At 44.6% G+C, this 27,939-nt stretch overlaps 1 protein-coding gene across 1 annotated transcript; it reads left to right on the top strand.

Annotated features, from left to right (window-relative positions):
• Positions 1-3,379: 3,379 nt before the first annotated feature.
• LOC119456871 (phosphatidylinositol 4-phosphate 5-kinase type-1 gamma-like) lies at positions 3,380-27,939 on the top strand. The gene is made up of 11 exons (XM_037718688.1): positions 3,380-3,472; positions 7,408-7,538; positions 9,096-9,213; positions 14,192-14,344; positions 15,771-16,070; positions 17,869-17,949; positions 20,805-20,886; positions 22,914-23,028; positions 23,893-24,025; positions 25,660-25,746; positions 27,895-27,939. The coding sequence occupies exons 1-11, from the start codon at positions 3,380-3,382 to the stop codon at positions 27,937-27,939; spliced, it is 1,338 nt and encodes a 445-aa protein (XP_037574616.1).

Here is a 27,939-nt window from a genome sequence, read left to right as displayed (position 1 = left end):
AAGGGTTTAAGTATTTAGCAGGGAAATCGTCCCGATTCAATTATAAACCTCACAACATCTGCACCCATATCCCTATATATGGCAATCTCCTAGAGAGGAGGCTCCCAAAGAGAGAGTATGCATGGTGTTGACCTGAAGGCTCATAAGATGAATGGCCATAAAACGACTGGTTACCAAGGAGGTTCTAAATGTTATTTTAGACCTCCTTCGTGGCTACCAAACGGAAAGGGACGTGGTAATAAACAAATGGGGCGTTTTCAGGTATGCGGCAGTAACTACAGCCTGGGGAAAATATAGACTGTTCTTGTTGTCGCCTTTAAGGTAGATATAGCAAGGGCCAGCTAGCTTACCGTTTCTTTTTCTTCCTTTATGTCTTCCGCACACGAGCTTAGCGAAATCTCCGAACGTGCTCATTGACGGGGCCAGTGACCTCCCGCCATAAAACATACCGCAACAGTGGACCTCAAATAGCGCCTATATTTAAAGTGTTTATCTTTTTTGAGGAACTAACCATGATTTTTCGTCTGTAACTGTCTTCTGGGCCAATTCCGAAGATAGTGCAGGGGTCACAGTGGCAAAAACTTCAGGATACCTACCGTGCGGTGCGGTGGTACCGGACCAGACGCTGTCGTTGAGACACTGCCTGGGGTTCCGAGGCACTGCATGGGGTTCCGAACTGGTCTTTGAGGACCTTATGGAAAATGCTTGCAAAACCGCCTGCTTCTTGACATATCCCCCGTAGTGGGTATGAGCCATTGATGGAGAACAAGAACAAGAGAGTGGCGATTGAGTGTCGGACGTGGCGCTGACGTGTCCATATCAGGGATCTGCGCAACGTCGTTCCCCTGGACCACAGTCGTTCCACGGGACCACGTTCGTCCCCTTGGACCACAAAGCGAAGATTCTCGACTGAAGGCAAGTTGCGTCCACATTTTGCTCGTTTTCACGACGTCAGTGGAGCGGTATGGCACGAAGGGTTACACCCTGGTCACGCGGGGCACTTTCTATCAAGCCTGATCGGGAGCCAATCGCAAACGGGAAATTCGATCCTAATCGTGCTCGATCGCGATCAGAAGTGCCCCCGTGCGACTGTCGTGTTAACACTGAGCGATGGAACGTACTCGGGAACGCTGCCCACTGACCAGCGGTGGTTCCTAGGAGAGACTTGCTTGCTCAAATATGCTGTGGCCGTGCTTAGTCACGGCGCCTCATCAAGAACAGGGATGTAGATGTGGTGAGTGTGTGTGTGTTGTTGGGGGGGGGGGGGGGGGGGGAGGTGTCACACCGGGCGCGATACCCCATTGCCTCGCGCGAGCCCTGCTTAGTACAAGCGAACATTTTCCCAAAGCAAAATTTCCCTAAAGTGTGCTTTGTGGCGGCTTTGCCTCAACAATACTCTATCTACGGCGGTGCACTCTTTACAGGGGTATAGCGCAATGTGGTTAATTTTCGACGGTCTTGGCGCTAATGACGCCCATACCGTTAACTTTACCTACTCAGTGACTATATAATTACCCATCCTTGACTCGTTGAGACCTACATTTTGACCCCTCTTGAAACTGGCTACGAAGCTCTCGAGACGCGAAGGGGCAGCTTTCTTTTTTTTTTTTTTTTTTTGGGGGGGGGGGCTGGTTACAAGATACCCAGATCCCAGAAACACCAAACCTGTGCGAAGTCAGCTAAGACCTTGTCTTCAAGGCTTTCTTTTTCCAAACGTGCAAAAGAAAAGCCAGAAAAATGAGTTAAATTTAAAACTAAATGGTTTATTTTGTCTTATTTTGCGTTTGCAAATAAGATGCTAATGTTTTCTCTACCTCAGCCTGAACTAACGCCGATCTAGTACGTGGGGCTATTTCCAGGAGCGCTCTTACTCGTACGCTTTGCCTACGCGTAGCTTTCCCTAACTTTCCCTTCATTAGCACAGAAAGTTGACTGTGTCTATAGTGAATTATTTTAATTAGCTACATGGTCGTTTCATATTGCCATGCAAGTATTATCCGCATCTTTATGTAACCCGCTTGAACAGAGCGAAGTGTGTTATCCTTCACATGCTACCTGGAAAAAGACCGTTGCAACTAAAAAAAGGAAACGAGAGACACAGGCGATACCACTCGCAAAGAAATAAATATCACACGATAACATACACGCGCACGTGCAACCACTCGTCGAAAATTCGTGCGATCGCTGTATTAAGACGACACTGACTGCTGCTTTATAGTGTACAAGACTAATATATTTGATGGCTTCTCTCACGCGAAAAAAAAATAAAACGCCGGCTTGGCGGTTTTTATTTCGAAGACCGCACCCAGCGGTCACCCTTGTATTTTGGAAGATGTGGCGTGTGTATGGTGTTCTGTGTCTGCAGTTTGCCCAGGACCAGTCATATTGCAGTTACCAATTTGCCTTGTTTTGATGGCACTTAAAAGAGCTGTCCAGGAGGGCGCCCGCGCGTTGCTTCGATTGAGCGCCGACAGCGAAGTTAATTATATGAGCCGCCGTTTTAGCCCTCATATCACAGAAATCTCAATGTTATCAAGTGTAGCCTTCATATCAGCTGAATCTTGTCTAATCATATTGCATGCGCCAGTAGCGCACCCAGGATCTCTGCCAGGGGGGGGGGGGGGGGGGGGGGAGGTTGATAGTTTGCCAATACCATCTAAACAGCACTAATTTCGATTTCTTCACGGGAAATTGTCAAAAAAATGCGCTTTTTGCGAGTGTGCAGACGATTGCGCGTCTTACATCTTAGTTGCAGCACTCAAATGCGTAAGGGAAGAAAATGGGTTAAACAAAAGGGGGGGGGGGGGGGGTTAAGTCGGCCTCAGGGGGGGTTACAACCCCCGAATCCCCCCCGCCCCCCCGGTCGGTGCGCCACTGGCAGGCGCGACGTGATTAGTATTGTACATTCTGGAACGTACGCGATCAAGCGATTACGATGGAATGTACTATATGAGTCATGCATAAACAGCCAATGCACTTGATCCATCTGTGAGATTTCGACGACCGACAATCGTGCTCACCGCTATCTTTGTGCTCTGAGTGTTGGTTGTTTTTCTGGGCACAGGTTTGCCCAATAAATAGTTAAACTTCTTAAGTCACGACCTTGGGCAGTGTCTTATTCTTCGCTGTCACGACAACGTGGCAATATAGATCGTTACATGCACCTTGTCAATGGCATCGGTTTGATTCAACCCACATTGACGCTCATTCATATTGACCCGGTCTATATAGTTTACATGAGAACGACATACACGTTTCAGCCCAAATTTCTGACTCACACCACTTTTGTCGAGTGCGACGTCATTAAGGTCACGATCGAGCGCCTACACCGCGGGTTGTCTCGTTCGCAGGTCTATGCTGCTGCCACATTTCCGCAGCCATGTCCGTAATCATTGTGGCTGCCGTGCTCGGAGTCACGTTGCTCTGCTTCACACTGTACATGCTCGGACACCACCGGGCGCAACGCTCCCAGGCAAGGAACCTCTCACGGAATTTTCACACAAATAGTGCGCGCCCGCATACTAATGCAACGGCAGCGTAGATATGTACTCCATAGGCAGTTTAATTTATGCAAGAACTGGCAGTGCTGCCACAAAGAACTTCGCACATTTCGCATGTGCATACGAAGTATATCTTTCCCATTGAAACTACAAGCGTTGAATTCTGCCTAAACAAGTCACGGTAACGGGTTTTTAAAGGTGGACTGGTGAAGATCACCATGTGTGTTTACAAGCGTGAGTTGCCTTGAACTGTGTACGTAATGTTACTGATAAGATTACGGTTTATGATAACAGTTTGATCCTTGTGGTTGACAGTGGCAGTCGTGCTGTCACAAACTACTTCGCAAATATGGTAAAACCTTATACCATGTCTCTATCATGAATGAACTGCACACATAAGCAGCCAGTATAACAGTGTGTTCATTGAATGTGCATGTGTACTGCAGGGGGAATAAGGTACCTGTTTTGCTATGCTTGTCAAATACATAGTAGCAGAACGGGTGGATGTTGCCATTTTTAATGCTAAGGTTGGTATGCCAACACTGGGCGTGTTTATATAGCATACTAGATGTTGGATTGCGCAACAAGCGCTCCGTTGTGTGTGTTTCTCTTCCGTGTGTCTTTTCAAACTGTTGTTAAATCCAACATCTAGTATTTTTAACGACCGTACTATGACCGCGCGATCAATAAATAAAAGTCTGATGTCACAACACTGCTAAACTGTACTCTAGCATAAGGTATCTGTTTCTTTTTTTTTCTTCTTTCTTTCTTTCTCCAGGATCATTGTCGGTATTTACTGCATGATTGTAAAGAGATTGTATCAGCGCCTGCTGATTCTAACACACGTACCAGCTACTTGTGCCATGAGGGTCGTGTCACTAATGTTTTGTACAGGACCCGGGGTATTTCCTTTTTGCTTTTGCATTTTTTTCTTGACAATTAAAAAAATTCTAGTTCTCTATAGTGAGCTTTCCCAACTTAAAAAATATATACATATATGCTCCACTTTTACAGTTGATTCATCAATTTTAACAGTCCTCTGCACTGACTCAATATTGTCATGTGGCCTTATGAAAATGTGGTAGAGCATTGATAGAATGCGTTTTGTTTGTACTAGAAGTGCCTACAGTGAAACCTCGTTAATATATACATACAGTTGATTTCCTTCCTCCATGGTAGCGCCGTTGAGAGTATTTCGCCTAAATGCGACGCCGTTCTCTGCCGCCGCTTTGAGCGGGGCCGCTTGAAGTGCGCGTCGCATGCAGAAGCGAAAGCAGCCCGCCGTCGCCGCGTTGGCTCAACAAGATACGCGCCGCACGCACCCGTGCACGGCTAGGAGCGGCGCGGGCGCGAAGAAAACTCGCTGCATCAGGCGCTCCCACGAAATGCAGGTGCAGTCAGTCGGCAAACACGCACGCAAGCATCCAGGCACAATGACGGTCTGTGCGACCGCGACGCTCTGCACACCAATCGCACGGACGATCGGCACCACGCGGCGGCAGGTAGTGCGTTTCAGTAGGGAGTCCTACGTTTCAGTAATGCGGCGCCGGTTCTGCCTCAGTAGCAGACTGTCGTGTATACAAATGTGCACACACGCATCGGGAAAAACCGGAAGAGTCGTCCGCTCTGCCGCTGTGTTATGTATATGCCAATTAAAGTTTTGAACGGCATGCTTGGTATCGCCGTTGCGCTATCCTTGCGGTCACGCGAGTGAGCCGGAATTTGAACGCGATGGCGCTGTGTCGCAGAAAATCCGGCGTCGGCGCCCGTGGCGGAGAAAGCCATCCCCAACCAACCCGACCGCTCAGGCCCTCCGCGTGGCGCAAGGTGTTAGCGAAGGATATAATTATTTCTAACCACCCCGACCGCGCAGGCCCTCCACGTGGTGCAAGGTTTTGGTGAATAAAAATTGAATTTCTCACAGTTAAATCCGTAAGAAAAATGATAAAGTACAACTTATCCACAACCTACAGACATGGTGGCGTCGTATTGTAATTTGAATGTACTAGAAAACATAATTCTGTTACGAGGAAACTCAAACACAAACCCCTTTTCCAGCATTTCTACCATACCAACACTGGTGCGCTCGGGTTGTTTACTTGCGAAAATGCTATCCAGATGGCGCTCGCATCCTCGGCAGGTCAAATTGGGACTTCGCCTGCCTAATGCGTTTTGGGCACACGCGCGCGTCGGGGCAATAGCGAACAATTAATAAAATAATAAAAAAAGGTGCTAGGGCCTTCACATTTTAATATAAGACGAGTTATATTGCCCCTGGAAAAACGTCTTCCCCGCAATGCATTTGTTTAAAAGTGAAGCTGACTCTAAGGGGACCGGTGTAAGCTTGGTCTTTGTAAGCTGGCTTTCCCACGTTCTGTATTGCAGAGAAGCCCACTGAAAGAAAAGTGCGATGCGAATGGGGCCCGGTAACGCTATCACGTTCTACTCTTAAACGCGAAGCTTAAGCGTCCTCCAATTTTTTTTTCACCGCTTTATAAAGAAGAAGAAAACATCGTAGTGAGTATTTAAGGTAGCATTTGTGGTGGCAGCGCACTTATTTATTTGTTGGTAACGGCGACGCGCGTCGAAAGACGTGAATTTGTATTTGGCGGTTAGTCCGTACTATATTTAGTGCGTAATTAATGCCGCGTTCCCGCCAAGTACCTATTGACGAGGTTTCACTGTATAAGGCCTTCATTTCAGGTGTAATTCTGCATTTGAATGCCAAGATGGTTTATTAGTGCGCACTCAATTTTTCCAGGTTGATAATTTCACATTCATTATGCAGTTCATTCATTCAACAGCTCCAACAGGGGTTATATAATTACTTCCAATTATTCAGTGTTCAAATTTAATCAGCTAACTTACATAGATATGGCCTTTTTAGTATGGTTTTTTAACTGATGTCAAGGTAATGGCGCTCAAATGGGTCACTGGTAACGGATGTTTTAGGTAGCACAAATGTTCTGTATATACTACTTAAGTTTTTGCAAATATAAGCATGTGTGTTCGCGTATGTATGTTTTATTGTGGTCGCTCTTGCTTAAATATGAGTTATTATATAAAACTTATATAAACTAACTTATCGCTCATCTCGTATTGATCATCAACACAAAGTTAGAGGCAATTTTGTCATACAGCACACGTCTAGCAATTGGAGCCACCTTCCTGTCGACATTGTATCATTATCTGATCACTCTCTCTCTCTTGTCGATCTTTATCTAGCACTTTCACTGCGATAATCCTGAGTGATAATTTGGTACATTACCCCCCCCCCTTTTTTTTTCAGGTTACGATATCTGTAATCTGTTCAATATTTCTTTTCTATTTATGATACACCGCTAATATTTTTGTATGACATGCCGTGTTTCATTCTGCTATTGTTGTTCTTTATATTATGTCACCAACTCCTCACTACAATGCCTCGGCGCTTGAGGGTATGTGAAATAAATATAACACAAAAATAATAATTAAGCTTTGCATTTTCTTTCCAGGATTGCTGACGTTATGAAATTATGGTGAATATTCGCTGCTCATGCAAGAGAGAAATACCTTAGGCTATGCAATAGATTTTCATGCTGTTTCTGCTTTTGCACTCTGTCTTTTAATGTATGCTTGATTCGTAATTTTTGGCTCGTGTTGACATGGAAAAACTGCGACAACTGGTCAACAAAAATGCAACAAAAAGCATGGTGCTGACTTGAAGTTGCAAGTCAGCGTTCCTCATTGATGCATCGTTTTTTATCTCGTTCTCGCGTTGTTCAACGTCGTTACATTCCAAATAGGACTACTACTTGAAGTATAGTTGATATGTTTTCTCTTAATATTGAACGCTCTGAATAACACTGCAATATTGACAATATCTGTGACAAGCTTCGTGTGTGCGCTTTCTCTCTCTCTTCTGCAGATTCAAGCGTCAAAAGTTATAGGGTCAATTCAACTAGGAATAGGTTACGCTGTTGGCAGTTTGGCGTCGAAACCAGAGAGAAATCTACTGATCCGGGACTTTGCTGTAATAGAGTCAATATTCTTACCTGGGTAAGCGTTCTTGCTGCGTTGTTAATGTTCCTCCGTACTTCATAATATTGCCTATGTCCCCTCGATCTCTGAATTACCTTGGTTTCACTGATTACAACTTCAGTGTGAACTATTTGATATTCTCCTATACTTTCTGGGGCTTGTGCACTATCTGTGCACACAAATTTGTCATGTATGAACACTGGGTGACCGTTTCCCCACTATAAGGCAGTGGCCCGTGAATTAGCCAGTTCAACTCTTGGCTGCTGTCATTGTATTTAAAGTGGATCACATTTTAATAGACAGTAAAGAGAAAAATGCGTTGAGTTATATTAGGAAATTATTCTTCTGCAATACTAAAAAAAATGCACCTACATTGAGTGGGAAGCTAGAAAAGCTTATAAGCAAGAAAAGACGCAAGAACAGTAGCCTGGTGGCGATGCCAACATGAAGTTACCGCACCAGCTCGACCCTGGTTCATTTATCGGCAAATATAGGCTGCAATTGGAAATGCTGGGAGAGGCAAGCCTTCGTCCTGCAGTGGACATAAAAATAGGCTAATTAGGATGGTGGTGGTGGACTGCATTGTATTCTAAAGGAGCCAAAAATTGCACTTGTCAAGTTTTAAAATCACTTACTGTGCCACAGCTTCCCAAATACGAGAAAAATACTTCGACAATCACTGCGTAAAACTGACGTACCGGCGCTAAGGTTTGGTTGAGTAAAATTAAACCGTGAAGTTGGTACTTCAGTTTTTCCTGGTAATCAAATTGTTACAGCGAAGTTAACTAGTATAGAGTTTTAAAAGTATACTTTAACAATCTAAACTTATTTAGTTCTCATCTTTAGTTCGCTTTAAAGAAGCATACGTCTTGCTTCTTTGTTATAGACAATCCAAGTTGACAGTTTCTATAGCAGCGTTTTATGCACCACTGATAACAACACATCTTTATGTCATTGGCTTGGGGGCAGTTTGAATGTTTCATTGCTGTATTAGAACAGGTGCAACTTAAATCTGCAGGTGAAATTTCAGATTTTGCATCGGATCAATCATATGAGGATGTCTTAATAGCAAAAACAGTAACAGTAACTAGCAGGCCTGATAGGTTTTCTGTGGCCATCTTTTGTAGTCACATTACTCTCAGCTGTATTAAATTGACAGATTCTAACTCTAGAACTGCGTAAAAATTCTCAGTTATGAAGGAATTATTGGAATTGTATACTGGCAAATTCTTTATTGGTATTCATTGCAAATGATTGTTACTAAGAATGTTAAATTGTAGTAACCGACTAAGTAAAACATCACCCACTGCAATTTCACACTCACGGTTTCAGTAACTATACATGTCACATTCTTAGTGACACCACGCGTCTTAGTGACAACCACTCCACTGAATGCCGGTCCACAATTGTTTTAGGTCCTTTCATTCTATGAAAGGAAGTGTGACCAAATGCAGTTATATCACGGATACAAAGTTCAGTCAAACAACACTTATTTTTATTTAGCACATATTTATTACATAAGCATTGTTTAAGACACTGTTTTGATTGTTACTTCACTCTTTGGTAATATTCTAGAGAGGGAAGCAATGTCACACCAGCTCACCACTACAGCGACTTCAAATTTAAGGCGTACGCTCCGGTCGCCTTCCGATACTTCAGGGACCTATTTAGCATAAATACTCAAGATTTTTTGGTAAGTCGTGACTCCTCATCTGTCTATTATAAAAAAAATCACCGACGATTACGATACTCCCTAATGCGAATTTTGAGTGCAGCTGTTTAGGTGTTATGGATTCGCGATATATCGTGGCAAAGAATTTGATTCTGAACGACAGGGTTGCTCTCAGCGGCGACGCTGAGCCTCTGCTCGGGCAGCTCGTTTAGCAGCAGTGGTAGACGAAGCACTTCCACCGGTTACGTCGCTCATTGTTCAGCCAGAAAGCGTGAGCACGGGAACGCGTGGCTCGCGCGGAGCGCTTTTTCTTTCGGCGGTGGCGCCGCAGGTGACGCAGCGCATGCGCGGTGGGTCCGAAGACCACGTCAGTGCTTTTGTTTCCGCGCTGCATGGAGGAAGGAAAAAAAGTATTTTTAAGTGCGAATGCACTTCTTAAGCGACCCCGAAAACTCCGCCGGCATCCGCGCTCCTCCTCCTCTCCCCTAGCAACGGCGCGAGGAGCGGAGAGGAGCGTCTGTAGCAACGGTGCAGCGACGTCACGCCCCGCGTGACTGCGCGCACTCCGCCCTCCGCTCCGTGGCTGCGCGCGCCCCGCGCCGACTCCGCACCGCTCTCCGCGCCGTGACGTCACGGCGCGTTGTGCAGCTGGCGCCTCCGCGCCGTGGCTGCGCGCGCCGCGCCGGCTCCTCGCACCCTCTCCGCGCCGTGACGTGTGTGTGTGTGTGTGTGTGTGTGTGTGTGTGTGTGTGTGTGTGTGTGTGTGTGTGTGTGTGTGTGTGTGTGTGTGTGTGTGTGTGTGTGTGTGTGTGTGTGTGTGTGTGTGTGTGTGTGTGTGTGTGTGTGTGTGTGTGTGTGTGTGTGTGTGTGTGTGTGTGTGTGTGTGTGTGTGTGTGTGACGCACTCGCGAGGTGCATTAATGCATCATACGAAAAGCGTGAAGTGTAAAATAGATAAATAATACTTCATATATAAATGTGTGTGTGTGTGTGTACAAATGCATCATGACAACAACACTTTAAATCATTATTTACACTTAATCATCATCATCAGTAAAAGTGCTTTGCACTTAAAAACGGCCAGACCTCCGTGGGTCGGCTGGCGCGTGCTCTCTCGCTGCCGTCTCCTTCGCTCGGCTCTGCAGTTTAAAGCCCCTTGATGTTAGAAAGTAGCGACACGCTTTGATCTACGCCGCAACACCCTCGCCGGCGCGGTCAACCTCCTCTTTTTCTCCCCCTTTTTCGCGGAGGCAGCGCATCCGCCACGCTGAATGGCTGCGGCGCTCGAGACTACCCCGTCAGGTGACCCTGACGTCACGAAAACGGCGCGAAACTTGCTTTCGCGCGCCTTTAGTTTCTCCCGCTCGCCATGAGCAGTCCAAGTGGTGGTCGCCCTGCCGCTCCGAACGTGTGTTTCCCAAGTTTTTCCATCCTTTCGTAGGAATCTGAGATTCGTTCTCCGTGAAAATGTCTTGCTGCTGCGCGTTTCAATGCAGCAGCAGGCCAGAGAAAGGGCAAGCCTTATTTTATATCCCCCGAAGTGAACGGAATGTCGTGCGTCGGAAGCAGTGGCTCCATAAGATCGGGAGAAGGGATTTCACCCCTTCTAAGCACGCCGTTCTTTGCGAGGTGAATGTTGCAGCTTTCCTCATATTTGTGGATGAAGTTGCATGGAGATTTTAATGCTCTTCGCATAGCCGGACTCTTCGTTCAGTTTAAAACAGAGCACCGATAACTGTGCATATAGTTTTTTTTTTTTTTTTTTAAGTGAGTCGGCTGAAATTTTCGTTGACTCTTCGAGCCGTGACATAGCTTTTAGTGTTTTCGCGCGTGCGTTAGTTTTCAAATGTATGTAATTTGTGAGTTAATGCCTGTAACTCATATTTTGTAGTTGTGTGTGTGTGCGTGTTTGTGTATGTGCGTGCTTGTGTGCGTGTATGTGTGTGCATGTATGTGTGTGTGCGCGTGTGTGTGTGTGCGTGTGATCCTTGCGCATCATACTTGTGAAGCCAAGGAACTATTTTACTCTTATTGCGTGCTTATTGTATCTTTGCAAGTTTCAATACTGCGAGCATTTTTTTTTCTTTATGTACTTTATGTTGCAAAGGTATGAACCGCAATATATAGGTAGATAAGTGGTATTATGTATTATTCGCGCATGCTCATTAAGTACAAGCCACGCGCTTCTGATAATCTCCCTCAATTCTGATAAACTTGACATCTTGAAGTCTGTAAGTTAATTATCAAGTGCCAGTCTTAGCAGTTTCCGCGTAAGCAATCAGCCTTTTTTTTTTTTTTTTTGAGAGAGAGAGATTTAGGTTACTCCCAGAGGTGATGGAATGTAATTTCTCGTCGTTTCATAGTGACGGAATACAGGCGCGTGTGTAAAGTTCTATGTTGGCTGTTTCGCAAACACAGCACGTATTTCGCACAGTGGCATTGGTACAAAGGCTTTTGGCCCACTCATTTTGGCGAATTCACTTTAAGTAAACTATCACATTTCTTCTTGGTTACCTTCTCTGAGCCTTTTAAGAGCGAAGATAGTGAACCAAATTCTCGTTTATACTCTACGCTGCTTATATTGTATGCACCCAATACACCTCCGCGTTACGGACAAACCAAGTGGTGACGTAGAGGTAAACATCTCAGCCACTGCTTGGTACTCATTTTTTCGGAGCGCTTCCGCTTGTATTTATAGAAGTGTCCTAAAAAAATGGCACGACGTTCTATCGGAAACGTACTTTCGTCATGACAGTTTCACAAGGGATAAATTCCCATACAACGCTTCAAAGGGCCGAATAAACAAGCGCGCGCATTGATTCTAATGCGGCTGCAGCGAGCTACTGGAGGGTTCAGCGCCGCGCCGGCCCGGTGAGGGGGAAAAATCCGAGGAGAATTAAGGAGGAAAGCGCGCGCGTGGGGGAGAGTGTCGCTACTTTCTAACATCAAGGGGCTTTACTGCAGTTTAGTCGCGCGCGCCCCCTCATAGCATCACCCCGTGCTTCGCACTTCCTCATACTCCCCTTCGGGGAAATGCGGGTTTTTTTAGGTCCATGCCGCGCTGGCCGCATGTCCGGCCGCTGCTGGCACTCCGCTTCCCTCTTCGCCCTTTCGCCATACCCTCCTCCTCTATCCGGCTCATGGTTCCACTTCACCCTCCTCTCTGCTTTCCTGCTCGCGCCTCTTCCCTCTCGCCTCTTTTTTTTTTCATCGCCTGCTGCGCGCCGCGTTCACTCTCATCTTTCGCTGTGCTCGTTCGCTCGGTTACGCCGGGAACGCCGACGCTCGCCGGAGGAGCGGGCGCCTAAGGGCTGCGCTTTCAAATCAGTGCAGCTCTAGAAATTTTTGCGTTATTGTTGAGGAGTCTAAAGTGCACAGTTTAGTATGGTAATTAAATAATTTAAATTCTGGGATCTTACGAGTCATAATCACGTTCTTATTATGAGTAAGCCGTAGTGGAGGGCTCCGCATTATTTTGACCACTTGGGTTTCTTTAACGTGCACTTGAATTAAAGCACACGAGCGTTTTTTGCATTTCACCACCATCGAAATGCGGCCGCCGTGGCCGGAATAGCAACCGCGACTTCTAGCTCCGCAGCCCAACGCCATATATATATAGCCGCTGAGCTATGCGCTAGAAGTTTCAACCTGTCTTTTTTAATAAATGTGCTGATTTTTGTGCTGGATCAGGGGGCTTAGGGCTGGACATATAGATGGTTTCTGTAATTCCCACACTGCGTTTCGTGAAACTTTTGCTATACGTTTCCATACTTTGGAATGGAAATCTAGTCATTAACATCGCTGAAAATAGGTCCACTACGAGGTGCAGAAAAAATAATAACTGTTGTAATTAAAAAATCCTAAACTACGTCCCTAGGTGGTGTATAGCATACTGCAATGCTATGTGCAACACTAGCTCTCAGCTATTTTGGTCATTACTGTTGTCGTGGGCAATCATGTTCATTCAAATTGAGCTGTGCTCCAGCACTTTGAGTTTCGAATAACAATGCACGTGCATGATAGCTTATTGCATTATAAGTAATGTAGCATGAAGACGTAAGAAATCGTAAAAAACGGATCACTATTGCAGGCACTGCCACCACTTAGACATCAAAAATGCTCCCCAAAGTCAGTCAAGCTTTCATATTTACTTTTCTTCCTTACGCTTCTGCAGTTTTTAACTTTCTGGTAATGTTGCTAAATGAACGTGTTAGCCTGATTACCACTCTTCCTGCAAGATATAGTCAAACGTCACAACAATGTCGCATCCAACATGAAAATACCTTCATTATATCCAATATTTTTTAACGTACATGCTGATATTTGGCAGAAAAAAATTCATGGTCGGGTCCTTGCGGAAGAAACGCAAGAGTGATGTTTCCTGTGGGCTAGCAAAGGGGTCTACTGTTGATTTTGAGTCTCCGGTGGTCGCTAGACGTGGCTGTACGTGGCCACACAAGTAACACTTAATTACATATGTGTGCTTTCATAAGCTTCGTTATTATATGCTACCGGGCAACCAGTCTGATCACACGGGGTCAGCACGTTGGCTTGCTGACCATGGGCCAACCAAGCTGATCCTTTGGTCAAAATGCATGTACGCACTTAGAATGTGTCATTTCAAGTTACCTTTACTGAGTATTTGATATTTCAAGTTTAAACAGCATGAAAAGACGACCACAAAGAATGATTACACACAAAACCAGCGCTGTACTACCAACTGAAATTGTATTTGTAAAACCAGGCTGAACCAGGAAAACGAGATGCTTTGCTACCGTAATACATACTTTGAACTGATGAACAAACCAATATTCACTTTACTGCAACCGATATTGTCCAGAATCTTGAATGTTAGGTTTTGTCATAGGAATATAATACTTATGAATTAAGCATGGCCAGCCAAATTTTATATTTACTTCATAATATCCGATAATTTGTTATATTGAGCTTCATCTTCAAACTAAATGAATTGCGTCACCTTGTTTCGTGGCCGATTTCAGATGTCGCTGTGCCACGAACCCTTGAGGGAGCTCTCAAACCCTGGTGCAAGTGGGAGCGCGTTTTACCTCACCAGCAACGACGAGTTCATCATCAAAACAGTTCAGCACAAGGAAGCCGAGTTCTTGCAGAATCTGCTTGCAGGTTACTACATGGTGAGTGTGTTGAAGCTGAACCTCAAAACCTTGCACCAAATATTGTTTGAAGGGGCCCTCATGGGGGCACTATAGGCATTGCGGATGGAGGAATTCTGAGCACTGCTCGAGGCAGTCGGAAAGAGCCTCTCCTGTTGCAACGGTAAGCTCGCTTTCTCGCACCATCATCTTGCAACATTTCGTTTGCTTCTATATCGGTGCTATTGCTTGACACGCTTTAAGAATTTGTGCGTTTGAACGCTCCCTGAACAATGCTCTACGACCAGACTTGTAGACGTAAAAAAGTAATCGATTAGAATGATTTCCTTCAAAAACCTAATTGATTACAGTGACCAGTTACTGCCCCAGGAATGTAATTAATCAATTACCTAAAATTAATTCATTACTTTTACGCTACTTTCCTTACAACATTTATTGACCTTGCACAAATCCTGCAAATAGAACGAGCTGTCCTGGATTTGTCAGAGCGTCCTCCATAGCCTTTCACACGTTGCCTTCACTAACACTCGCTGCTTCTCACAATTTTTGTCTGGTCAACTCCCTGTTTTTCTGGTGACGACACCAGTACTGACACTGAAAAATTGCTCAATGTGCGCTCTTCAGACAAAGGCGGTGTTACAATGTACACGAGATTGCACACGAGATTGTTTTTATTCAATTGTACGATGCTCACGTCTGGGTCCTCTATGAAGCGCAGCGCTTCGTTGTTAATGGGGCTCGGAGAAGGCACTCGCGGTAGGGCCAATGAAGAACTGCAAAAAAATTTCCATAGGCGATTTCTTGGCATCAACTTCGGAAGTTGTTGTAGTCACTGCCAAGCAGACTTGTACATGTTCCAGAAAAAAAGTAACCGATTACAATTACTTCTTTCTAAAATGTACTTGATAGCAGTGACCAATTACTGGCTTATGGAAGTAACTGAGCAATTAACTAATCAATTACGCTCATGTTACTTTCGTCCCAGCCCTTATTAACATTGCACAAATACAATAAATATAAACAAACATAAATAGACAATTGTCATTGTCGAAACTTTAGCTCCACAGACATCTTTGTTTGAAGACGATTGACCTTTCACAGTAGAGTATGTTACACCGCTCTTATTCCGACAACTTTGCGAAAGCGAAGCTTACTTTGTCATGACTGAAAGCTGAGCAAATTGCAATATACATGCATCTTGTGACTTGTGCATTGCTCAGCAAGAAATGGGATCGATATAAAATGCGTCAGCACTTGTCCTGTGCACTTCTTTTTCTGTTGCCCCCACTTTTTTTGTGAGCTCTGCACAAGTCACAATATCAAAACATACTTGCTTGATTACAGAGGTCCGCTGTTCTTGTGTCGTCATACTCGTGTTGTGCAGAGTGCGTGATTCTGTACAAAGGCAAGGCAAAAAAAAAAAGCGTCCCTATCGTGTGTTTTCCAGAATCTGAACCATAATCCACGAACACTGCTGCCCAAGTTCTATGGTCTCTACTGCTACCTATGCGGTGGCAAAAGCGTGCGCGTCGTGGTGATGAACAACCTGCTGCCCTCGGTGGTGCCCATGCACCAGAAGTACGACCTGAAGGGCTCCACCCTGAAGCGCAAAGCGAGCAAGCACGAGCGCAGCAAGCGCTCCCCGACCTTCAAGGACCTCGATTTTCTCGAGCAGCATCCCGACGGCATTCTGCTCGAGGCCGACACGTATAACGCTCTCATCAAGACTATCCAGAGGGATTGCCAGGTATGGCTGAGGCTCTTCGTTTCCTTGACGGGTTTGTTTTGAGGGTTATTGTTTAAACAGCCAAGTGAAGTTGTGGACTTCGTAGAAAGCCTATTTTCAAATAGTGTAGTTATAAGAGCAGCCTCCATGCAAACTTGCTGTTGAATTTCGAGCAGATGCGTCATGAAAAGCTTATAGAAATGCATGTTTTTAACACTGAAACCAAAAGAACTAATGCTCAACGATCGAGATGCAGATGAAAACCAGCACAGCACATGGGTTTGACCTCCACATTCTGGTGGGGCCAATGATGAGCTGAAGATATCGGAGGCCATGTTTTGGGACCTGCATAATGTTTGCTAACCTTAAGACGCCCGTGTTTTCTGCTAACCTTAATAAAAATTTGACAATTACTAGCGCTGCACCTTTGCCAAGATTTTTTAGGTAGTATATATACTGCACTAGAACCTTGTTAAGACAAAATGGGATATAACGGGCTAATGAGCTTCACGGCAGTTATGGAAGACCGGACGGATCCAAGAAGTAAATCGAGGACATGATTAAGATATCAGAACCTGTTTTGTGAAAATTGTGAAGCTTCCAAACGGCTCAATAATACGCCGGCCCGTCCATATTCTCTATCCAAGTGAGCTTTATTCGCCTTAAAAGACTAGAAATGCGCGCCTTTCTGGGATTCTGAGGATATTGAATATTCCATCTCCTTCAGTGAGCTCGTGAAGCAAAAGAAGTTAACTGCCAGCACTCGAAAGCACTGGCCTCCGGTCAGAAGATGGCGATGTGAAAGGGGCAGCGTCCGCCATCGACTGTATTCGAATTAAGTCCTGTAAATAATGTTAATACACTTATGTTTCATCCTCGGCCCTGACCATTTTTCCTATATTTACCATGACAAGGAAAAGCACTGGCTAGTCGTAATGAATTGACTTTGTGCCACCCGTAAAGAAACCGTAAAAGAAAGAGCGTTGAGCTGTATTAGTAAAATTGCACTTCTAGAATCATAAAAATGGCCCATCTTATCGCCACAAGAGTCTTGATAATCCTTCATCATCATCATCATCATCATCATCATCATCATCATCATCATCAGCCTATATTTTATGTCCACTGCAGGACGAAGGCCTCTCCCTGCGATCTCCAATTACCCCTGTCTTACGCTAGCATATTCCAACTTGCGCCGGCAAATTTCCTAACTTCATCATCCCATCTGATTTTCTGCCGACCTCGACTGCGCTTCCCTTCTCTTGGTATCCATTCTGTAACCCTAATGGTCCACCGGTTATCCATCTTACGCGGTGGCGTGGAGCAGAGGTAGAACACCCGACTTCAAATCTGAAGGTCGTAAGCTCGAATCCTGCTCCAGTCCACTACATTTTCAGGCATGGAGTGGTGCCTGACACCGGCAAAAACATTGCCGAGAGCTAGTGGGGCTATACTAGTTCAGGTGCAACCAAACTAGGCAGGCCCACTAAGCTTTATCAAAGTCACTCCCTCACCAGAACAGGAATTGGCCTCCCTGGTGCAGTATTCGGCCACTACCTCCCTCATGACTCCGACAATTGATAATCCTTAAAAGTTGTAAAATTACTAAAGAACGGCGACGCCGCCACCTTAACGTTCCCACACCAGCTTGCTAGCTACGATGTCATTGATGACGGCGTCTGCTGAAAACTAGTTAATTGTTTATTGGTTAAGATGGACTATTATTCTAAAAGAGCGAAAGACTGAATTAACTTAGGAAGTGTTGAGAGCTTTCGAGTTATTTCTAACCACATTAACCTGTTCTTGATCATTTGCACAGGTATTGGAGAGCTTCAAAATAATGGACTACAGCCTCCTCATAGGCATTCACAACATCGACCAGGCGGCAAAGGAACAAATAGTGAGTTCTTTCGGTGTTCTTATAACTAAGTTGTTGAATATGCAAGTGATGAATACCGTTGTGGGTTTTGGGTCGAATGACACTGTTTGAAAGAAATTAATGCATTCACATAAATGCCAACTTGCATGTTTATTTATTGACTGTCTTTTATTTCCCCATACAATTTTTAGCCACTGTTGAGTTGTAGTACCTATCTCGAGTGTCTGCTAGAAATAATACCCCAAAAATCAAAATCATCACTGTCCATGAATTTATACCCCAAAAGTGAATTGAATTAGTAATAAAAATAATTTCTACATTAGCTATGCAAAAACTGTCTTGTGGAACTCCACTTGCAAGCCAATTGACAATCTTCTTCCTACCAGATGTTCTTTCAGTGAATTTCAGAAAGTAGATTTTGCCGCTAAACCAAAATAATGGTTATTCATTAGGACACAAATGGAATTCCAGTGTTGCAGGAAGTGATATGGAAAGGGGGGGGGGGGGGGGGGGGTTATTTGGCCATGAGATCACTTGCCCTTTTCTCCCCGACCGCACATGGCCAAAAGCTCTTGTCAACTGCTTTGTGCGCGTTGCTCAGTAAGCTAATCTTATATCATAACTCCAAAATGCTTAAACTTCACAAATATGTGCACATACTATATTTACTCAAGCCAGGTCTGCGCATTTTTTTAACAGCGAAGCTGTTTAAGCTAGCCGTAAAAAGTATGGTGTTTCACAGAAAGCCAGCCGCGCCGTAGCCATGGCAACCAGCGACACCGCAGCTGCTAGAACACCTGGCGCAACCTACCGCCTGTGTACTGCGCATGCGCCGACAGCGAACGCGTTTCCCGCGTTCGCGCCGGGGAAACGTGGGTGGCGTCGGCAGCAGCTCGGAGACACTGCGCGCAACCGGTTTCCGCCACCGCGCCGTGATCTGCGCATGCGCCGTGATAATGATTGGATCTGCGCATGCGCTGCCCTGAGGCGACAGCTATGTAAATGTGAGCGCGGCAGCGCTCGATCAGTAGAAGCCATGGGACGCCCAAAGATAGTTCGTACTTCCAAAGAGGCCGCGCTTCGTGATAAATTCCGGAAAATTCTGGCAATGACTTGGTTGTGCTTAGCCTAGCCCAAAAGCCATGACTAGCTAGGTGCCCATCAGCTCCGCTGTCTCTTTAGCATTGCGCCTCCAGTGCAAGCTACGCTATTTTTTATTTATTTATTTATTTTTTCTTGCAGAGTGCGGCTCTTACTCGAGTCTGGCATATGTCTACTCGCTAAAAGCGCGGAGTCACGGACGGCGTCGCAAAATGATGATGGTTCAACGTTCGTTGCTCACGCTCTCAATGTCGCTTAAGTCGTCAATTACGTCGTCAATAATGATCTTACTACCTGATTATTACACTCCCTAAGATTGTCATTACACCAATGCATGCATTGTGACAAGTAACTTTGGTGCAACATTCTGTTGCATTATTGTGTATATTTATTTCGGACTTTTTTCCTTAAAAAGTGGGCTTGTGGTTTTTGACCGAGTGAATATGGCATGTTGTTCATAACTGTTTGTGGAACCCTATTGCACTGTCTTAGCAACAGTGTTGCACTAGCAAACCTATTGCACTGTCATAGAACCCTATTGCACTGCAGCCCTAACATTGTTCAGAGAATGAAGAACATGCCTGTCGAAACCAAGAACTTACCGGTGCAGTTATTCTTTACTGAAAGCACAATTATTAGAACTTGACATGAGGCCATGATAAGTAGGGAAGAAGCATCTGTCTGGAAAACAAGTCCGCACTACAAATGTAGCGTCATTTTCTTCATTGCGCAGCGGTGGCTGATGGCACGCCTCGTCGGCCACCGTTGCGTCGTCCTCCTACAATAATGCTGTCTCCCTAGACATGCGACTTGCCAAACAACGTCGAAGAGGAAGCTGCCATTTTCTATTTCTGAAGCATTGAACAGAGCTGCCTTGATGGCAATTGTTCTTTTACGTACTATTATTTAAGTGTAAACTTTAAGCTTTAATCTTTCAAGCTACGCAGGCATGTTGCAATTGAGCGCCTATAGCACACTGTGAGGCCGTAGACTGGAGGGCCACGTGACGTGTTCCAAATACCTGCGATAGCTACCTGAACTACTAGTTTTTCTTGGTTGCTGCTCAAAGGGACCATTAACATATTCCATAAACACGCGTAAGGCACTCCAGTCAGGACAAAATGCTGTCGTTTGTTTCTGTTCAAACAGACAAGCTTTTTTTAAATACATTACACCATAGTTCAAACAGGTAATTAACCTCACGAATGTTTCTAGGGTTGCAACAGGAGTCTGTGTTTACGCGCGAGACTTACGAGAAACGACGCGATGAAATTGATATAAATAAAATTAAAGGGAAGTGTCCAATATGTGCTATCAGTGTCCTGTAAAATTTAGGCCTTTCAAACAAGTGATAGTGAATTTACTTTCTGCAGAAATGACATGTTATGTGGCAAAGTATTACAAAGTTCTTTCAGCAACATAAAAAAAAATTCATTGTTGGTCCTGATGCGTCTTAGTATATGGAGTGTAAAAGACATAAATTGCAGCGAACATGCTAGTTTATGATACGTTAGTGTGATTGTGGATGGAATTGTGCAAACGTTTGCAGGCATGCATAGAAACTCATCAATTACTGCACATAGTCACAGGTTGTAGTACTTGGTAGCCTGTAAGCAAACATCAAAGACATATTCTTTACAAATGAAAATAGCGCTTAATGCTGTGATTTCTGTGATATTGAGAAATTGAACACTTCACACGTTCATGTTCACCTGTATGGTTGTAGATTCAAAGTGGTTGTACATTACATTGATGATCAGCTCGCACGTCTATAGGAGCGGCAGCCTCAGGGTGTGAAGGATGAAGTGAAACTCATTTCACCTGGTTCAGAAGAAGGCTCCAGCATCAAAACAGCAGGTGAGGCTATTCCCAGATGCTTCCAGCTTTTTTTAATGCAGATGAAAGGGGGCATCGATTTTGTTAGAGTGTCTGGATTTGCCAACCTCATGGGCGACCTTATTATGTCAAGTGATGCTCATTTGAAGTTTTGAGCTTTCAGATGTCATTTGTAAATAAACTTAATTGGCATTGCATTTGCATAGCAAAATATATATCTATTTCTACTGCTCTACGATTTATGTTGCTATTACAGGGAAATAAAGACACAGTCTATACATGACTTGTAATTTCTTGCTCTACATCATTAACGCGCCACCAAGGAGGGTTCGTTAGACCAGAACATTAGACTTCGACCGAATGTTAAACCAGTCGATGGATTGAATCATGTTTACAAGCTTTTGTATTACATTGGCACAAAAATATGCTTATTAGCGGAAGGAATTAAGGCAGAACTCTTCCAAATTTCCTGGCTCAAGGCAGATCCTGTGATGTTAGGACAATTTTGCAGTATTTTAGTACAGTTGGGCTGTTCTTGTGCGAGCAAATTCCCCGAAAAGTGACAAGTTTATCTCCAAGCTCCCCTAACAAGAAAACTAACTCTTCTTTATGCATACATAATTACAGTAGAACCCCGCTGTTACGTTTTTCGCGGGACCGTAAAAAAAACAAAAAAAAACGTAAGAGCCGGGAAACAGGAAAAATTTAGAAATGGGAGTACTGTTGAACTGCACACAATATTATTTTAATTCTTACGCGTGAAAAAAAGTAGTCTCGCCCGAAAGCCGAAGTATCGTTTGCGATAAGCTATACAAAGTAAGAATAGTAGTTTTATCGTCCGTATAAACTTGTAAACATTCGCTTAATAACTAATTAAAAAGCATGGTGTCAGCGCCCACAGGCAAACATGAACACATCACACTCGATGAGCGCGGATACGCGCTGTCAAACGCTGGCGTGAGGAATTCAAGCGCCGCTGCAGAAGCGAGCGAAGTCACCTTTGTGCTGTTCTCTATCGCTTCAACGCTAACTGAGCGCCGAGAACACACAGCACGCACAACCCTACGAGCCGCCGACGCACCTACACTGCGCAGATCGCTTTCAAGATACGGCCTGCGCGACCGCCCGCCGTGTGATGCCAGAGCACAACGCTGCCCGCTATCCCTTCCCCCTCGTTCCCTCGCCGGTGCCTCGAGCGCAACGAAAGAAGGCGCGCTTCCTCCCTGCTTTTCTTGAGCGCGCGAGATTTAGACGCGGTCGTCGGCTCCCCTCGAACGATTTCACTCGCACATACAGCATACGGCGCGCGGCGACGGCGTTATCGTCCTTGTACTTTATACGGAACACCAATGAGCCGAAAGGAAACCAATTTTAGGGCCGCAACGCGTCATAGAAACCATCTTTAGATAGCAAATGCGGATCTCGAGGGCCATACTTTTGCTAGCGGAAACCGAAAATACGTAATAAGTAATAAATAATACGCTCGGGCCGGCGCGTTGTGGCAGTTCGCAACGTATGATGCGGGAACGGTTTCACAGTTGCGACTTAACAGCGGGGTTACCAATGTATTGGGTTCTATGGGAGCTGTGCCGGGACCGGCCGAAAACAACGTAACAGCCGGGAAAACGCAGCACCCGGGAACGTAACAGCGGGGTTCTACTGTAGCTAACCCAAAGCAAACTGTGTAAATAGTATACATTTCTCGGGAAAATTATGAGTAAATGTTTAGGTGGCATTGGAAGGCACCTTTCATTTTCTCGTCCTTTCTGGCATACCAAGCTTAGGCTTGAGGTAAGGTTTACCTGCGTGGTATTTCTGATGTGCTTATTAGCTGAATATTTATGTTTAATGTGCCTTTCACATTAATTAAGGCTTGACAGCTTAGTTCTCTCGGTTTCTGTGTGTGCGCGCAAGTGCACACATGTGGAAATATGGTGGGTAAATCGCCAAGCGGAAGAGTTGGTCATTGGTGTCCCTAGGAACGAATTCTAGCACGTACAAACAAAACATATGGTTGATGAAATTTCTTTACTTAATTGTGCTTGCAGGACCTGGGATGAAACAGAGTAAGTCCGCAAACCGGCAACGGCTGGCGAACTTCTCGACTGCCATGGAATCAATCCAGGCTGATGTAGAGCCAATTGATCATGACGAAGATGTTCCGTAAGTTCACTTTAATTCTTTTTGATTTCTGCTTTGTGAAAACACGTCTGCCAACACTCCCATAACTTTTATAAAGCTTACAAATTTAAATTTGTTAAACGACTTTACAAATGTCAATTACGTTGTTTTGCGGAAAGTATATTTTATTTGCTAAATTGTTTTAAAGCTCTTGAAAGATGGGGTGGCGCAAGATTGCGAAAAACAATGCGTGAAGAAATTGTGATTGTAGCCGTTCCGCCCTCTTGTGGCAGCACAAGGTGGACACATAAACCCTAAAGTATTTGCTTCGAGCAAAATAATATAAGAAATTTTACTGAAACAGGCAAAATTGGCCGACAGAAAAGTTTCTGAAAAGTCGTTGGGATGTAACGACAGTGTGTCGCTTGTCAGTACCTGCTGTTTTAAATTTTCAGCTGGTAGTGGGCTGCATCCAAAAGTAAACGATTATTAATGAAGTATATATATCCCACAGAAGATGTGCTCAGCACTAACTAAAAAAATAAATACATGCTACCCTGCCCCCTTTCCCTTCGCATGTTTGTGGTATTTTTGCAAATTTCCTACAAGTTGGCAGATATACGCACTCATCTACATAAAACCTTGCATCACCAGAGATTTATTCTTTTGACGATTATATTTTCCCTAAAATATATCTCTCTCCCATAACTGTTCTTTTTTTTTTTTTTGCTGTGAGGTTATTTTTGCTACGAGGTCGTTTTTTTTTTTCGAAGTTAGTTGCACTGAAATTTCTGTATTTATGCATTTTAATCTATCAAGACTACTCTAACGTGCATGCGTACTTTACATTAATTATTCAATTTATAGTAAGTTGCGTGCATTCAATTTTTTCGTTTCTGTTTACAGAACCGGTGGCATCCCGGCGAAGAACTCCAAAGGAGAGCGGCTACTCTTGTTCATTGGAGTCATCGACATTCTGCAAAATTACCGCCTCTTGAAAAAGCTTGAGCACACTTGGAAGTCCACGTTTTATGACAAGGTGAAAACCATTGCCTTGCGAACAGCTGCAGTGCACGCAGTAATTATAAAAGCTCCTCATCAGGCCCCATTGCAAATTTTTCCTTACACGTGAAGTTGTAGGACGCCGTCTAAGGAGCGTCTTACCGTAAGAATATCTCTTTCGTAAATTGGTTCATTATTAGAGGAGATATGAGAAATGCAAATGTGTTGACGTGCTGCCAGGAGGCGAGCTTCATTGCCAACGTAGACACTCTCTCCATCTGCCTCGAGTAGCATCCGCAAGCGACTTTCCTTTACTGCCTTACCGGAGCCGAGGCCTGGACCACCTCACGTCGGCGTCGCGAGCCCCTCCTCTACTTTTTTCTTCTCTTCGTCTTTTTGCAGTACGGCGCACTTTCAGTGGCAGGTCAGTTCTACATTTGGACGAATTACCAAGGTGGACTTCCAAAATCGAGGACGTTCCATTTTACGTGGAGTGTATGTGACCTTGACTCCCTGGCTGGAAGCGGGGCTCCCTCGATCGATAGGAAAGGCGCATTGGCTTCTAGTTGAAATTACAGCTGTTTTCGCGCCACGAGAGTCGCTTGATGCGTTACACAAACAGGCAGTACGTGCTCTGTGGACGTGACGTATAATGAAAAGCTAAATCATCATATTTTACGGTGCGCAACGTTATGTTGGCATGCGGCGCATCAAACCTTGGCCTTTGGCTTGGATTTTTTCGAAAGGTGGTCCATGGGAGGCAACAAATTTTATTCAAAGTAACCGTTGCATGGTTTTTGGAGCTGGAATTTGCTTGAGATCTCGCCTGCTCATATACATACAACTTTGCTAGAACCAACAAAGCAGTTTGAATTATCCGTTGGTGCAAATTAAGAGGCTTCAATGTACTCGAAATTTGATTGGGTTTCTGTTTACTAATTTAGCACGTTTATATATTCAGGCATTGTCAAGTTTAATCACAACCTACTCATATATAAAGTTTCAAAGAACAAGCGGCAAGATTGCACTCAACACATTCATTTTGCAAATTTCATCTACTGAAGAAATTAAAAGCTAGGAGAAAACCGAGTCATTAGGCAAAACTTGGAAAACAAACCTGTACTTTTCAAGGATTTGGCCAGTTCCGGAAAAGTCACGAAAAAACTGCATTTTCACCCTGGTTATTTTAAATTGACAAATTTGTAACTACAGTCGTTATGGCAAAGCTATAGGAATATATGCCTAACGGAAGCGAAGTTTTCAACTGAACGTATGCAATCCACACATAAATGTGTCTTTTGTTTGTTTCTGGAGTATATTCCTGGTCGGGTGGTTGGAATATTACGAAACAAATGATTCACTCAAGTCTGATAGTGTATGCCACATTTACGGCTAACTGGTAGTAGGTGTTGAGCATTATTGGGTGGCATAGTAATATCGCAAGCTATCAACCCCCAATTTTTCTTCGCCCTTGAACCCTCGTTGTCATAAAGTAGTAAAGAATTTTCGTCAAGAGTCGGAGAAAGCCATGAAAAACAAGTGAACTTGAAAATTCCAACGTAGCAGACACCCTGAAAAAGCTTAAGAGTGGATTCTCAACCCATTAACGAGCTGTGCTTTTAAATTTCAAGCCTACCAATTAGCTTCACTGCTGATTCTCTGCCTGTGCAGGACTCCATATCAGTGCAGATGCCCAGCTTTTATGCAGAACGGTTTCAAGACTTTTGTCCAGAAAGGTCTTCAGGAAGATTATCTCTCGTGAGTAGCAGCATCGTTTCAGAGATCCTACATTCAACAATCTTTTCTACCCACTCTAATTCTAATTCACCGCTGAAGGTATTCTCTGTTGCACTCTCACTATCCTGCTATTACTAGCACTGTGCACAGCTGATCATTTCTTTCAGTAGTAGTAGTAAGTGGTTCGTGGGGAAAGGGAAAGGTTGGCGCTATCTTAACAGTGACTCGGGAAGTATTTTATGGGGGGGGGGGGGGGGGGGCGACACACGGACAGCGCAGGGGAGGAAACGCCGACGCCGAAGCGTCGGCGTTAAGCCCCCATCGGCGTCTGGCGGAAATAATCATACCGAACCACATCATCCCGAACCACCCCGACCACATAGACCCTCCGCGTGGCGCAAGGAGTTAGTGAACAAAAATTGAATTTCTCAAAGTAAAATCAGTCAGAAAAATCGTAACGTACGACTTAACCACAACCTACAGGCGTGGTAGCGTGGGATTATAATTTGAATATACGACAAAAAAGCCTAATAAGCAGCCAGGGATCTTTGAATGCTATCGCGTTCCTCTTTTAAAGGCGTAGCTTAAGCGTCCTCCAACTCTGATGATATTTCGCTCAATGCCTCCTAATACGGCGCGCGGCCACGATTTCATCGCCGTTGGACTTTATACGGAACCTCACGCCAACGACGCCGCCGACGGCAGAAATCCTCTTGGAGTGTCAATGTAACGGCTATCGCAATAAAATGTGATGCGAACGGAGCTCGTTATCGGGCTCCGATAACAAGCGTTATCGGCTTCCTCGCTCCAGCGTTTTGACAGCGAATTTCCGCGGTCGCTGAGTGAGAGGTGTTCATGTTTGCTTGCGCGCGCGTGACATCATACTTGTTAATTTAGTAAGCGAATGTTTACACGCATATACGGCCGATAAAACTACTATCCTTACTCCGTAAAGCTGTCTACTAATTTGCTATCGCAATCGATGCTTCGCCTTTCAGGCGAAACTGCGACGTTTTTTGACATGCCGGCAACAAGCAGCAGACGGGGCCATGACAGGCAAGGGAAGTTGGGGATAAAAGACAGGGAGAGTGGGGGGGTCGAGCCCCGCCTCTCCTGCCCCCAGGTTCCGGAGTCCCTGAATGCAAAGTTCCACAAGGATTGCAGAAAAAGTTCTCGCCATGTTTCGCCTTGCACGTTCGATGATGGCCTTTTTTGTGTAGTTGGACTAGACATGACACGGAATTCTTCAAGCAAGTTTCAATCACATTGGCCTGTTTTTAATTCATTTATCAAATTTAGCTACTTAAATACAAACAAATTGGGTTAATGTTTCCGGTGATTAGGCATTAGTGGCTTCACAAGGCTGAGAACCAGCCCCGTCATTGCAAAAAGGGAATAGTCAAGACGTGCCAATTTTTCATAATCAAGCTGGCTGGGTATGCCGATGAGTGTGACAACAAAATGGCAGCATCAGTCTGGTTGCCTCTAAATACAACTAAGTAATAGTGATATGTATCTCTCAAAAGTACTTGTTGCTGGGCAAGTTGGGATGTTTTAGTGCGGTGGCGTGATCCGTAAAAAAGAATGTATAGTAATATGTGTGTCCATGTTGTAATCATGTATGTGTTTAAATAATATTTTATTCCACTGCAAAGAACTGAAAGTATATCTGTTTGCCTGACAATGTGGCTTAACTCAAGTTGACTGTACTTGAAAAGCCTGCTTCAGGGAAATATAGTCGTTCACTTGCACATGCTAACGTACAGGGCAAAAGGAATTGCAACTTTTAAATAGTCGACTCTGTGAACGCAGACTGTTACACACAGTTGCGTGGTGTAGCTAGATCTTTGGCAGGGCGTACGGACATGGGAGTCGCAACAGTAGCTGCTGTAAAAGAGCAACGTCTGCCCCATGCAACAGCCAGTCCTCAAACTTTGTAACTATAGCGGTATTCTCAGAGTGCATAATCAATGGTATTGCAATGGCAATGCGTGCATTCAAACAGTTGATATTGTATACGTGTGGAAGGATGATGATGATATCGTAAGAATATCATTTCCTGTGTGAAAGAAACAAGTGGTTAGAATGATGACATGCTAAAATCAGCCAAGGCAGAAAAGTTGAAATGGGCTTTAAAGAATACCTTGTGTATTCTTGCACATTCTACAGGTGACAGTGTGTGCATGTGACAGTGACAGTGCGGCCATGGTTTAG

This window comes from Dermacentor silvarum, chromosome 6, assembly GCF_013339745.2.
Source record: "Dermacentor silvarum isolate Dsil-2018 chromosome 6, BIME_Dsil_1.4, whole genome shotgun sequence".
Lineage (NCBI taxonomy): Eukaryota > Metazoa > Arthropoda > Arachnida > Ixodida > Ixodidae > Dermacentor > Dermacentor silvarum.
The sequence above is the reverse complement of the archived record's forward strand: the minus strand, read 5'-3'. Positions and strand labels throughout refer to the sequence as shown.